The sequence below is a fragment of the Perca fluviatilis genome, chromosome 16 (genome assembly GCF_010015445.1).
Source record: "Perca fluviatilis chromosome 16, GENO_Pfluv_1.0, whole genome shotgun sequence".
Taxonomy (NCBI): domain Eukaryota; kingdom Metazoa; phylum Chordata; class Actinopteri; order Perciformes; family Percidae; genus Perca; species Perca fluviatilis.
The window spans coordinates 35,431,599-35,443,801 of NC_053127.1; the positions used below are offsets into that span (position 1 = coordinate 35,431,599).

The following is a 12,203-nucleotide window of genomic DNA, read 5'->3' on the forward strand; positions in this document are numbered from 1 at the left end:
TCGAAAACCTGACTGGAAGGCATCAAAACTGTTGTTTAGCGATAAGAAAAGGTTGAGTTGTTGAAAAAACACTTTTTCTATGATTTTACTTAAAAATGGAAGGTTTGATATTGGCCTATAGTTGCTCATTAGTGTCGTGTCTAGATTGTTCTTTTTAGGAGTGGCTTGATGACTGCAGTTTTCAGGGCCTGTGGGAAGATACCTGAGAGCAGAGATGTGTTTACAATCTGTAGAAGATCAGAAGCCAAAACAATTTCAAAACATTTTGAAAAAAACCCCCGGGTGGTAGAATATCAAGGCAACAGGAGGAGGTTTTCAGATGTTGTATAATGTCCTCCAGGTTTTTAAGGTTGATCGTATGAAATTGTGTCATGTTGGAATTTGTTTTGCGTGCACACTGTGACAACACATATCCTGTACTTGATATGGAAGCACTGACTGTTTGTCTAATTTTCTGAATTTTGTCTGTGAAGAAGGAGGCAAAGTCATTGCAAGCCTTGGTAGACAACAGTTCAGATGCTACTGGTACTGGAGGGTTTGTTAATCTATCAACAGTAGCAAACAAAGCACGTGAATTATTATTGTTTCTGGCAATAATGTCAGAGAAGAAGGACCACCTTGCATTTCTTAGTTCCAGATTATAAATGCGAAGTCTCTCTTTATAAGTGTTATAATGGACCTGGAGATTAGATTTTCGCCAACTGCGTTCAGCTTTTCGACACTGTCTTTTTTCTGTTCTCACAACTATAAAATTTCTCCATGGAGATCTTTTCTTACCAGAGACAGCTTTGATCTTAGTGGGAGCAATGGCATCAATAATAATAATCGTAATTTTACAGTTGAAATTATCTACAAGCTCAGTGACTGAGGCCCCAGTAAGGGCGGGTGTAGAGGAGAAAAGCTGAATGAATTTTTCACTGGTGTTTTCAGTGATATACCGTTTTCTGATTAACTTTGTTTGAACACTTTTTGGCACAGAGATAGTGCCGTTAAAGAAAACACAGGAATGATCAGAGAGAGCAACATCAGTCACCACAACCTTGGAAATGTTCAGACCCTTGGAGATAATCAAGTCCAGAGTAGAGCCTCAATCATGTCATTTTTCAGCGGAATTTCCTCTTCCTCGGCCAGAGCAATGAGCTAAGCGTTCTCTAGTCAACTCACTGACTGACATTGAAACATCACTTTCCTTATTGGCCATCGCTCCTAATGCTATATTACTGACCAACAAACAGAAAACCTGCTTACATCACTGCTATTTTTATGGCAATCAGCGTCACAAATATCTGCAAATTACCACTGGCCTGCGTCAGCAGCAACAAAATTAAAGCTTTAATGTTATCTACCTATCAGTCAGAGAAAAAAAAAACCATGTTAGCTCCAACACCTCATGTTATCCCTTTAACCACGACCAAGGATCACACTACCAAATCACTACTAAATGATCTGCTGACATTAAGCATTATTTTATTTATTTTACAACTCTGTCTGTAATGGTACTAAGATCAAGCAGCTGATCCACTTGTAAGATGTGCGCCCCTCTAACTAAAAAGCCTGACTGCGCAAACTTTTTAATGACCTGAAATATCAAGAGTTTTTTTAAACTATGCTTGATGAAGCAAACAGTAAACTCGTGGTCCGTGATTATAGTGGGGAGCTAAAGACCAGGCTAACAGGCTAATTGCTACCCGACCAGCAGGCTAATTGCTAATGACTACAAACTTATCTTCAAACACCGTCACTGGTTGTGTTTGTATCCCAAACGAGCCACACATTAATGTACAACCACACTAAAACGTAATTTTATCAGCCCGCCAGGCTGAAAGTAAGAATGAAAGGCTTACCTTTGTCCACCACTCCGGCATAGCTTGCTCCGTCTTCGTCAAGCTCAGTCTTTGGTGCAGTGTCAACACTCTATTGATAGTTCATTTGTAGATTTCAGACGGGGACATTAACATTAACACAACTTGATGGGGTTAAAGACGATTTGTTTTGGCATTCTGAAAACACCATAGACAGTATATAATGGCTTCCTTCCTGACTGTCTCCCTGTCTGTCCTTAACTTCCGCTTTTGTAAACACTGATGCAGGTAAGCCACACCCACCTCAGCCTGGCGGTAGGCCAAAACAGCCTACCAAACAATAGGAAAAAGACTGCCATGACAAGAGGTCGACCTTTTTGTGGAGTAAGATCCTCTTTATTTAACATGAAACTGAAAATTCGCTATAGCCAAATCCACCAGACTCCATTTAAATAAACAGTAATTATATCATTGTAAAAGACCTTTCATTCAAAGTCAACAAAAACAAAACAAAACTTAGAAGCTGTCTTGGTTCATCTTTCCAATGTTCTAACAATCATCACTCTAGTTTGGTTGAAATAAACCCTTAATTCACCCATTTACATCTGAAAATGTGCTGGCTCTATACACGCTGAAAGTACTGGTTATTTTTATTTGAAGCATTTAGGCCTTTATTATATAGGACAGCTGAAGATGTGAAAGGGGAGAGGGGGGGAATGAAATGCAGCAAAGGGCCGCAAAGGGAACCTGCGACAAGGACTGAGCCTTTGTACATGGTGTGCACACTCTACCAGGTGAGCTATCCAGGCAACCCAAAAGTGCTGTTTATTTACATGAAGGTTGGTGAGTTTGGCGATGCCAATTTCATGGCTGTTTCATGTAAACAAAAAGGTTTTACTCTTTAACAAAAATTGCATTGCAGCCCGGTTCGCAGCTGCCTCTTACAGCACTCTTGCTCAATATGCGACCAATTTCAAAGATTTCTGTTCATTCTAGTCACTTAAGACACCATGGAGTTAAAGGAGAACTCCGGGCAATTTTTACGTTAATCTTGATCGCTATATGTATATGAGTACTGTCGATAGCAAAAAAAAGCCGAATCGGTGCTAGCAACACGGAGCTGCTGCAGCTAATGCTGAGAGCTCCCACTCAGCTAAAACGGCAGTTATGGGGGCATAAGATAAAGAGTGTCTTTTTGCCTCTTAACAGACACAAAATGCAATTAAAATGTCTGTGCAACATGAACAGGGCCCTTATATGACAACAAGATGCGTTTAGCAACTTAGCCATTGCTTAAATTCACCTACCCTCTTAGCTGCTAGCTGCCGTCTGGGATGAGTGAGTGTGTTCAGCCAGGCTCCGGTAATTATCATCACGCAGCAGTTCCATGTGTATTTTTAGCATATATATCCATTTTGTGTGCTGTCGTTGGTGAATATGAGTCTCTGCAGTGGCTATTTATGAGGGGGGAATAAACTTCAAAATTTCGCCGTGAAAGCATGAACTGTCCTCTGGAGGACCTCCACCAGACCAGCGGGCGCCTGTTGATTGTTTTCGGCAGCGGAAGGCAAGGGAGGCGGGGAGGAAGTAGAAGGATGCCCGGTCGGGGCTGCTAGCCTGGCTAAGGAAACTACCACACAATTCGCCACTGCAGAGACTCATATTCACCAACGACAGCACACAAAATGGATATATATGCTACAAATACACATGGAACTGCTGCGTAATGTATTACCGAGCCCGGCTGAAACACACCACTCATCCCAGACGGCAGCTAGCAGCTAAGAGGGTAGGTGAATTTAAACAATGGCTAAGTTGCTAAACGCATCTGTTGTCATATAAGGGCCCGTGTTCGGTGTTGCACATACATTTTAATTCTTTGTGTCTGTTAAGAGGTACAAAGACACTCTTTATCTTATGCCCCCATAACTGCCGTTTTAGCTGAGTGGGAGCTCTCGGCATTAGCTGCAGCAGCTCCGTGTTGCTAGCACCGATTCGGTTCGTTTTTTTTTGCTATCGACAGTACTCGTATACATATAGCGATCAAGATTAACGTAAAAATTGCCCGGAGTTCTCCTTTAAGATTGAAAGATTGAAAGTTTGAATTATAGTAGCTGCAACTGCACAGCAAACAAATCAGTGTGAAATGAACACTTAGAAGAAGCAAAGGCTGCACCCTCAGGTTATTATCAGGTTAAAAGGTGATGTAGGCAGGTGTGAATACATGGCACAAATTTAAACAGGACAATACTGTCATAATGTCAATGGCAAAATGTCCTCCAATATACAAATCATTTATGTTTTTAATGCCTTTCTGTTTCCAAGCAGAGAAAGCAATATCATTTAGGCCAGGTATGAAAGCGTGATTTTCACAAATTGGAGTATCAGTATGTACACTTGGCGACTTGTTATGGAGTTTTATCTGCTCCCATGTGCGCATAGTGCCATTGATTACAAAGCTGTTACTATAATGTGACTTCCTAACTTTGGTGGGGCTGTAGAGCAAAGCCAGCAAGGAGGTCTTGTTACAAAGCAAGTATTCTATGCATAGCCAAGCAGGGCAGGAATAAGAAGAGAAGGGGGGGCCTTTCCTCCACCAAGTAAGTATAGACAGATGAGCCGCCCAGTAATACATTTTAAAATTCGGCAAAGCCTCCAGCATTTTTTGGTTTACATAGATGTTTTTTGGAGATCCTGATGGCTTTGTAGTTCCTGATAAAAGGAGCAATAATTGAATATAATTGTTTAAAGTAATACTGGGAAATGTAACATGGAAGAGACTGAAAGAGATGTAGGAAACGTGGCAGTGCAACAAAGGCTTTTTTCTTTCCTGCCATCTCTTTTTACTGCTTCCCTACTTTCTTTTCCTTGATAGCCTTGACACCCGTGGGCATGTGTAATGGATACTTTGCACTACTTTTTCAGGTCAAAGGTCAACATATACTCACTATTGTTTGGAAATCTTAATAGGATAGGATAGGATAAGACTTATTTATTAAAGAGTTGGTGCGCTGCAGAGGTGGAAAGTAACGAAATACATTTACTCACGTTACTATGTATTTTGTATTTTTCAAGTAGTTTTTAAAATCGATATTTTAAAATGTACTTGATTACATTTTGAGTGAAGGATTGTATTTCGCTACATTACAAATCCCATCCGTTACTGAGGAAAAAAAAAACGAAAGGAAGAAAAAACAAAATCGCGCCCGGAATGACTACACCAGACCACAGCTCTATCACTCTGCACCCATGGTCTGCACCAGACCATAGACTGTAATGCACCCTGAATGCACCAGCATTCTTTATTTTGCGCGAACGTATGCAGCTTCTTCTTCTCTGGTTGCAAGTCGCAATTAAAAAGAAGTAGAAGAAGAACTGCAATGTGTCGCACTGTCGGACCCACGGATGTATTAATCATAGATATATATAAAGGCCTTTATATATATATCTATGGTATTAATAGCCGGGACACACTACGGCATAGGTGTTTATGAGAGAATGGTCGGACCTGGAACTGAGTGGGAGACGTTAGCATGGACGTAAATGAGCTGTTATCCCTCAAAAATGACTTCACTGATGCAGAGTGTGCACCGACATCTGAAGCTTTGCTAGTTAAGCTGCAAATGCAACAGTGCATCCAGGGATGCAGCAGTCAAGACCAGCTTTGTGACAAACTACAAAATCACCAAAACAGTAAGCCATTTTCTGAAGGGGAGTTTATTAAAGAGTGTTTGGTGGACTCTGCTGCGTTAATATGCCCAGAGAGAAAAAAAGAGACGTTTGAGAATGTGTCGCCTGACATAAAATTAATATTGAGCAGAATTAAGTTTAGCCTATTGGTCCGGCCCTCCACAACAGTCCCTGATTCTCATGTGGCCCCTTGGGAGAATTCATTGCCCACTCCTGCCAGGACAACATATGTAGGAGACTGGCTAAATTAATTCACATACATCTAATTAGCTCATATGAGCTACTTAGGTGTGTAGAAGCTAGATGCTAGTCTGGGCTGTGAACCATAGGGTCTGTGGGTCTATCCCATTTATGGAGTCAAAACACGTGATTTGGCCTTGATTTGCATTATAACTGTTGTTTATGTTTGTGAAGAAAAGAAGGATGGCCCTCAGAACTAACAATTTTTAGATTTTTCTTTAATTAAAAAAAATGACCCCTTGTCCTATTTTCACTACATGTAAGTTTTACAGTTTTTTTTTAAATGTAACTAAGTAACTTTTACTTAAAGTACATTTTAAATGAACTACTTATTACTTTTACTTGAGTAATCTTTCAGATGGGTATTTTTACTTGTCCTTTAGTAATATTTAATCAAAGTATTGGTACTTTTTCTTGAGTACAATATTTTAGTACTTTTTCCACCTCTGGTGCGCTGATGATGGTTCTTGAATAAATGCATATAGCAAAACTGTTTTCATATGTACTTTTACTGCAGCTGTTACATCCTCTACAATGAACCAAGCATTGACTGGAATCAATCTCATATACTGCATGTATTTGACAGAATATGCAAAAAAGAAGCTAAACTTAAACATGTTTGAAAAGAGTATTTTCAAGAGGTTTTTGTGTTAGGGCTGCAGCTAAAATCAGTTCATAATTTGTTTGTAGTGAATTTTGGTGTGGGCTGTAATGCAGGTACTGGCGGGTTATTCAAATGTTTGTATAGTGAATAGTATCAGTATATGCTGATTTAATCAAGTGTTTGTAACTCATATAACTTCAAGCCTAGTCTTGCTTGCCAGACCTATCTCCACCGTGCTGTGGAGTAAGGTCTCGCCTAGGGATGTAACGGTATGAAAATTTAACCTCACGGTTATAGTGACCAAATTTATCACGGTTTTCGGTATTATCGCGGTATTTTTAAAAGTGTGTTCAAGGGGTGATAGAATGATTATATAGGGTATTTCACACTGTTCCTTAAGGTCTCCTAATAGAGTATGTAACATTGGTTGGGCTGAAAATGGCGTGTTTGCTATTCTATTGGCCCTAAATCTACCTTGTAAATATTGCCCTGTAGAGCTCAACAGTCCCGCCCCTCCTCCGAGAGACCTTGGGTTCCAGAAGTAAATTTCCCATTAATTTCTCCCATTGACCTCTGGAAATACTGTTGAGCTCTATTTGGAATGACAGCTTTTCTTCCAAATATGGTATGCTCATGAATATTTAGATGAACTGCGCGCTGATTGGTTGAGCGAAGCACATACACACACAGTGGAGATGAGAAAGCAGAGGTCTCATATTTCATACACTGCAGTCCGTTTCAGCAGAGCGCTGTTATCAAACAAACCCAGCCTGTCTGCTAACACACACACACACATAGTCTGTTAACGTTCCAAACTACAGAATGTCCAGACACGCCCAGCCGCCGCTGGCTTCAAACTTCATTTCTTCCCCAACACATAAACTCATCAACTAATGTTACCCCATGTTACCAGATGGGGTCAAGAGGGGTCTTGTTTCTATTTCAGAATTACTCCTTCTGTTTATTTACTGGTACAGTTTTTTTGTTGCATTTATTTTCCTTCCACAAACAGGTAATTTTCCTTTAATCTGTATTTTAAGACCTGCAAGCACAGTAGCATTTGAAAAACCTCCTAGCTGCCCACAGCAAAAGTGCATCACAACTGCACCTTAAATATGTTCGTTTCAACTCTGAGCATGTGTTTTGTGTGTTGTTTTAAAGAACGAATGGAGACGGCCAATAAGCAGCTAGCTGCTAAAGAGTGTGACGGCTCAGAGGACAACCGCAAAACCATCTCACAGCTGCTTGCACAGAGTGAGTACCACACACACACACACACACACACACACACACACACACACACACACACACACACACACACACACACACACACACACACACACAGCCTGGGACATTCAATATGACTCCCCCAGCATTCTTCAGGCATGATGTCAGCGTCTGGACAACTTTTTCATCCATCTGACTGGATTGTCTGAAGAAACACAAAACATCAGGTAGTTCTTATATCAATTTCTGTTATATTTAATCCATTCATTTTACATTTAATCCATGCATGGATTAAAGTGTAACATAAATGATTTATGATGTGCATAACAATAACCTTTTTTTACAAAAATAAGGACATTGTGTTTGTACATGCATTCAAGACAAAGAGACGCTCCGTGAGAAAGAGAAGCTGGAGATGGAGTTTAACGCGCTGCGCTCCACCACTGAGGACCAAAGGAGACACATTGAGATCAGAGACCAGGCACTCAATAACGCCCAAGCCAAAGTGGTCAAGCTGGAAGAGGAGGTAAGAGTCACCTGTCACTCACTGTATATCTGGTCGTTGGATATGGGTATACTGCTTGTTTATAATTTTTATCAGAACCAGAAAATTCAAAAGATGGGACAAACAAGCAGCAACCACCTTCATTGAATGTGATGAGGCTGAGTCAGTACATAAAACATTTCTTTGAAACAATTCCTGCATGATGTTTTCTAAATTAAAAATCATAGTCATATCTCGTTGATAATTTCTAAAGTTAAAAAATGAAGAGATTCCTTCTTGCTATAGTGAAACCACAACTTTTTAAATAGGTTATACAAACATAGGCTACATCAATGGTTCCCAAACTGGGGGGCGCGGTGACGCTAAATATAAATAAATAATACATGGTTCTGCTGCACTGCTAGCAAAGCATGGACAAGTTTGTGAAAGAACTGCCAGGTAAACGTAAAGCAGACAATAAAGCCACACTAAACACCACAACTAGCAAAACAAAGGCACGAAAATACATAGTAGTGACAATTTAATCTAAGGAGCCTGGATAGACTGCCAATCTCCCAGTCAAATCACATTGTGTCTCCTTGACTATCCCTTCTTGGAAAAACAGCTGATTGTAGCGCAACTCCTCCCTCTCTTTTTTTCTAACTCTCCCCATCTCTCTCTCTCTCCTTCTCTTTCTCTCTCCTTCACGGATAAACAGCTGATTACATTTCAATTCAAAGGGGCTTTATTGTCATGGGAAACAGACTAGAATTGCCAAAGCAATTGTGAAAGAAAAGATCTACTAACATAAAGTGTAAACAGAGCTGTGTAACATTGCAATCAAATATAATAATGAAAATAGGTTAAGTGTAACTTATGTATATAAGTTACACTTAACCTATATGTATAAGTGTATTTGTATATATAGGCCTATATGTGTATACATATAGGCCTATATATACAAATACACTTATACACCGCACCAACATGCTCAGTAACGTTTATTACATATTGTAAACATCTTTGAACATACAGTTTCACACAAACGCCTCACCTTGACATAAACAAATATATTTGTAACTTTACATGTCACTCCACATACATACACATACAAACAAATCAGCAGTTTATTCTGATTATCTGAACCACTTAATTTGGAGTACAAAGTAAGTGATGTAACTGAGGTCCTGAACAGGACAGGAAATGGGCCAGAGCCCGGGCCAAAGCACACAACGCCTGCTTGATGTCAGAACAAAAGAGCTGCAAGAGCTTCAGATTCTGGGCCCTCTGCATGCCTTCTATCAGCTCCTATCGGCTCAGTCTATTGAGCAGCAGCAAAGGCTGCAGTTCAGAGCGAGTGGAGAGACTTTAGTGACACAAACCTTAGATTATGTGCTATGAGCATGAGAAGAGTGTCATCTGTCATTTGTTAAGATATGCAACAACTTCAGAAAGCTTAGCAGAGGTCTCAGAAAGCTTTATATGGGCTGAGGATTGCTAAAATTTGGTTATTACCTGTTTTACATGAAGCATTACATTAGCTGGTTTTAACAATGTCAGCTGCCTCAAACACATAATATAGCCTGTGTTTCAGGATTAGAAGTTTTAAAGTTTGTATATAATGTTAATACAGGGCTGTAGTCAAGACCACCTTTGTCGAGTCCAAGACAAGTCCAAGACCAGGACTAGTCGAGACCAAGTCAAGATCGAGTCCAAAGAGGTTTGAGTCCAAGACAAGACCGAGTCCAAAAATGTTTGAGTCCGAGTCCAGGACAGAATAAAAAAAGTCTTATGCACGACAGTATCAAGACAATAATTTTGGGTTATTTGTTGATCTAAAAACAAAAAGTGTTACAACACCCAGGATTTGCCATTCATATAATCTAATCTAAAGAAAACAGAATGCCATATGGTGATACCTCATAATAGCAGTGTTAGAACTGATACAAACAACGATCCACTACTATTACCACGATTTGAGCAACTAAACGACAATATAGTTTCACACTTGAGAAATATGGAGGAGAGCATTTCCGCTCCTAAACTGGCTCTATGGGGCCTCATAATGAGCCCTCCAGCACTGAACACTCTTTCTACTATAACTACTCAAAAGCTTTTATAACATGGCTCTGGCTCCCATTCTACTTTTAGAGACACAAGTAACTCTGCATTCTGGGAGCGCAGTGCTCTAGTGGGGCAATAAGGTACTATGGGCTGATGATGCTTGACCATTTACAGCCTTGTAGGTCAGAAGAAGGATTTTAAATTCAATCCTGGATTTTACAGGAAGCCAATGCAGAGCAGCTAATACAGAAGAAATATGGTCTCTTTTCTTAGTTCTTGTCAGAACACGCGCTGCAGCATTTTGGATCAGCTCGAGAGTCTCAAGGGTTTTATTTGAGCATCCTGATAGTAAGGAATTACAATAGTTCAGCCTGGAAGTAACAAATGCATGGACTAGTTTTTCAGCATCGTTCTGAGATAGGATGTTCCTAATTTTGGCAATGTTACGAAGGTGAAAAAAGGCTGTTCTTGAGGTTTGTTTTAAGTGGGTGTTAAAGGATATATCCTGATAAAAAATAACTCCTAAATTTCTGTCCGTAGTGCTGGAGGTCAGGGCAATACCATCCAGAGTAACTATATCTTTGGCTAATGAAGTTCGGAGGTGTTTGGGGCCCAGCACAATCACTTCAGTTTTGTCTAAGTTTAACAGAAAATTGTAGGTCATCTATGCTTTATATCTTTGATGCATGCTTAGAGTTTAGTTAACTGACTGGTTTCGTCTGGTTTAATTGATAGATCTAATTGGGTGTCATCCACATAACAATGAAAGTTAATTGAGTGTTTCCTAATAATATTGCCTAGAGGAAGCATATACAAGGTGAATAGAATTGGTCCAAGCACTGAGCCTTGTGGTATGAAATGGCTAACTTTAGAGTACCTGGAGGATTCATCGTTAACATTAACAAATTGAGATTGATCAGATAAATAGGACTTAAACCAGCTTAGTGTGATTCCTTTAATGCCAACTAAGTGTTTCAGTCTCTGTAGCAGGATAGTATGGTCAATAGTGTCGAATGCAGCACTATGATCTACTAAGACAAGTATGTCCTTTGTCTGAAGCGTTAGAAGGTTGTTAGTAATTTTCACCAGTGCCGTCTCTGTGCTATGATGCATTCATGCTGACTGAAAGTCCTCAAATAAACTATTGCTATGTAGAAAATCACAAACTGATTGACGACTACCCTCTCAAGGATTTTGGAGAGGAAGGGGAGATTAGATATACAGTACAGGCCAAAAGTTTGGACACACCTTCTCATTCAATGTGTTTCTTTATTTTCATGACTATTTACATTGTAGATTCTCACTGAAGGCATCAAAACTATGAATGAACACATATGGAATTATGTACTTAACAAAAAAGTGTGAAATAACTGAAAACATGTCTTATATTTTAGATTCTTCAAAGTAGCCACCCCTTTGCTTTTTTGATAACTCTGCAAACCCTTGGTGTTCTCTCAATGAGCTTCATGAGGTAGTCACCTGAAATGGTTTTCACTTCACAGGTGTGCTTTGTCAGGCTTAATTAGTGGAATTATTTCCCTTATTAATAAAAAAGCAAATGGTGGCTACTTTGAAGAATCTAAAATATAAGACATGTTTTCAGTTATTTCACACTTTTTGTAAGAGTGATGAGTTCGTAGTAATTTCTCGAGAATTTTCATGATTAAGCATTAATAAAAGTTAGCGTAGAGTAGCGTTAATCGCGAGCGATGAGAAGTTAATGATTCGGTGCGTCTCTTAACATTACCCCAATACACCCCAAAATGATAACCTATATAGGTTTGTACATTAGTATATATTTTGAGGTTGCACTATAAAAGGATTATATTATGTTTGCTGGTTTCTCATTTGCTGCTGTTGTTGCCTGTTAAGACGAGTGCTTAGGGACATCTACAAATTACAACACCGAAAAGAGATGCAACAAAAATATCTTTTAATTTAACTTATTTTTTTAAAGTAAGTGCTGTAGTATAACTAGCAGGAGACAAGTAATAATTGAGGTAAGTTTGGAGACATTACCTTATTTAATCATTAAATTAATAAATATTTTTGTTGCATCTCTTTTCGGTGTTGTAATTTGTAGATGTCCCTA

At 39.4% G+C, this 12,203-nt stretch overlaps 1 protein-coding gene and 1 long non-coding RNA gene across 9 annotated transcripts in view; one reads left to right on the forward strand and one right to left on the reverse strand.

Moving 5' to 3' along the window:
• The window catches only part of amot (angiomotin), a 139,973-nt gene that overhangs the window by 77,310 nt on the left and 50,460 nt on the right, over positions 1 to 12,203 (forward strand). For all 8 annotated transcript variants that reach the window (XM_039826463.1, XM_039826462.1, XM_039826469.1 and 5 more), the window contains 2 exons: positions 7,498 to 7,590; positions 7,944 to 8,089. In XM_039826463.1, coding sequence (XP_039682397.1) covers positions 7,498 to 7,590; positions 7,944 to 8,089 — 239 coding nt within the window. The remainder of the gene's footprint in view (positions 1 to 7,497; positions 7,591 to 7,943; positions 8,090 to 12,203) is intronic.
• LOC120575666 overlaps positions 1 to 12,203 on the reverse strand; it is an 84,307-nt gene that overhangs the window by 59,320 nt on the left and 12,784 nt on the right. The gene's annotated exons all lie outside the window — the stretch shown is intronic.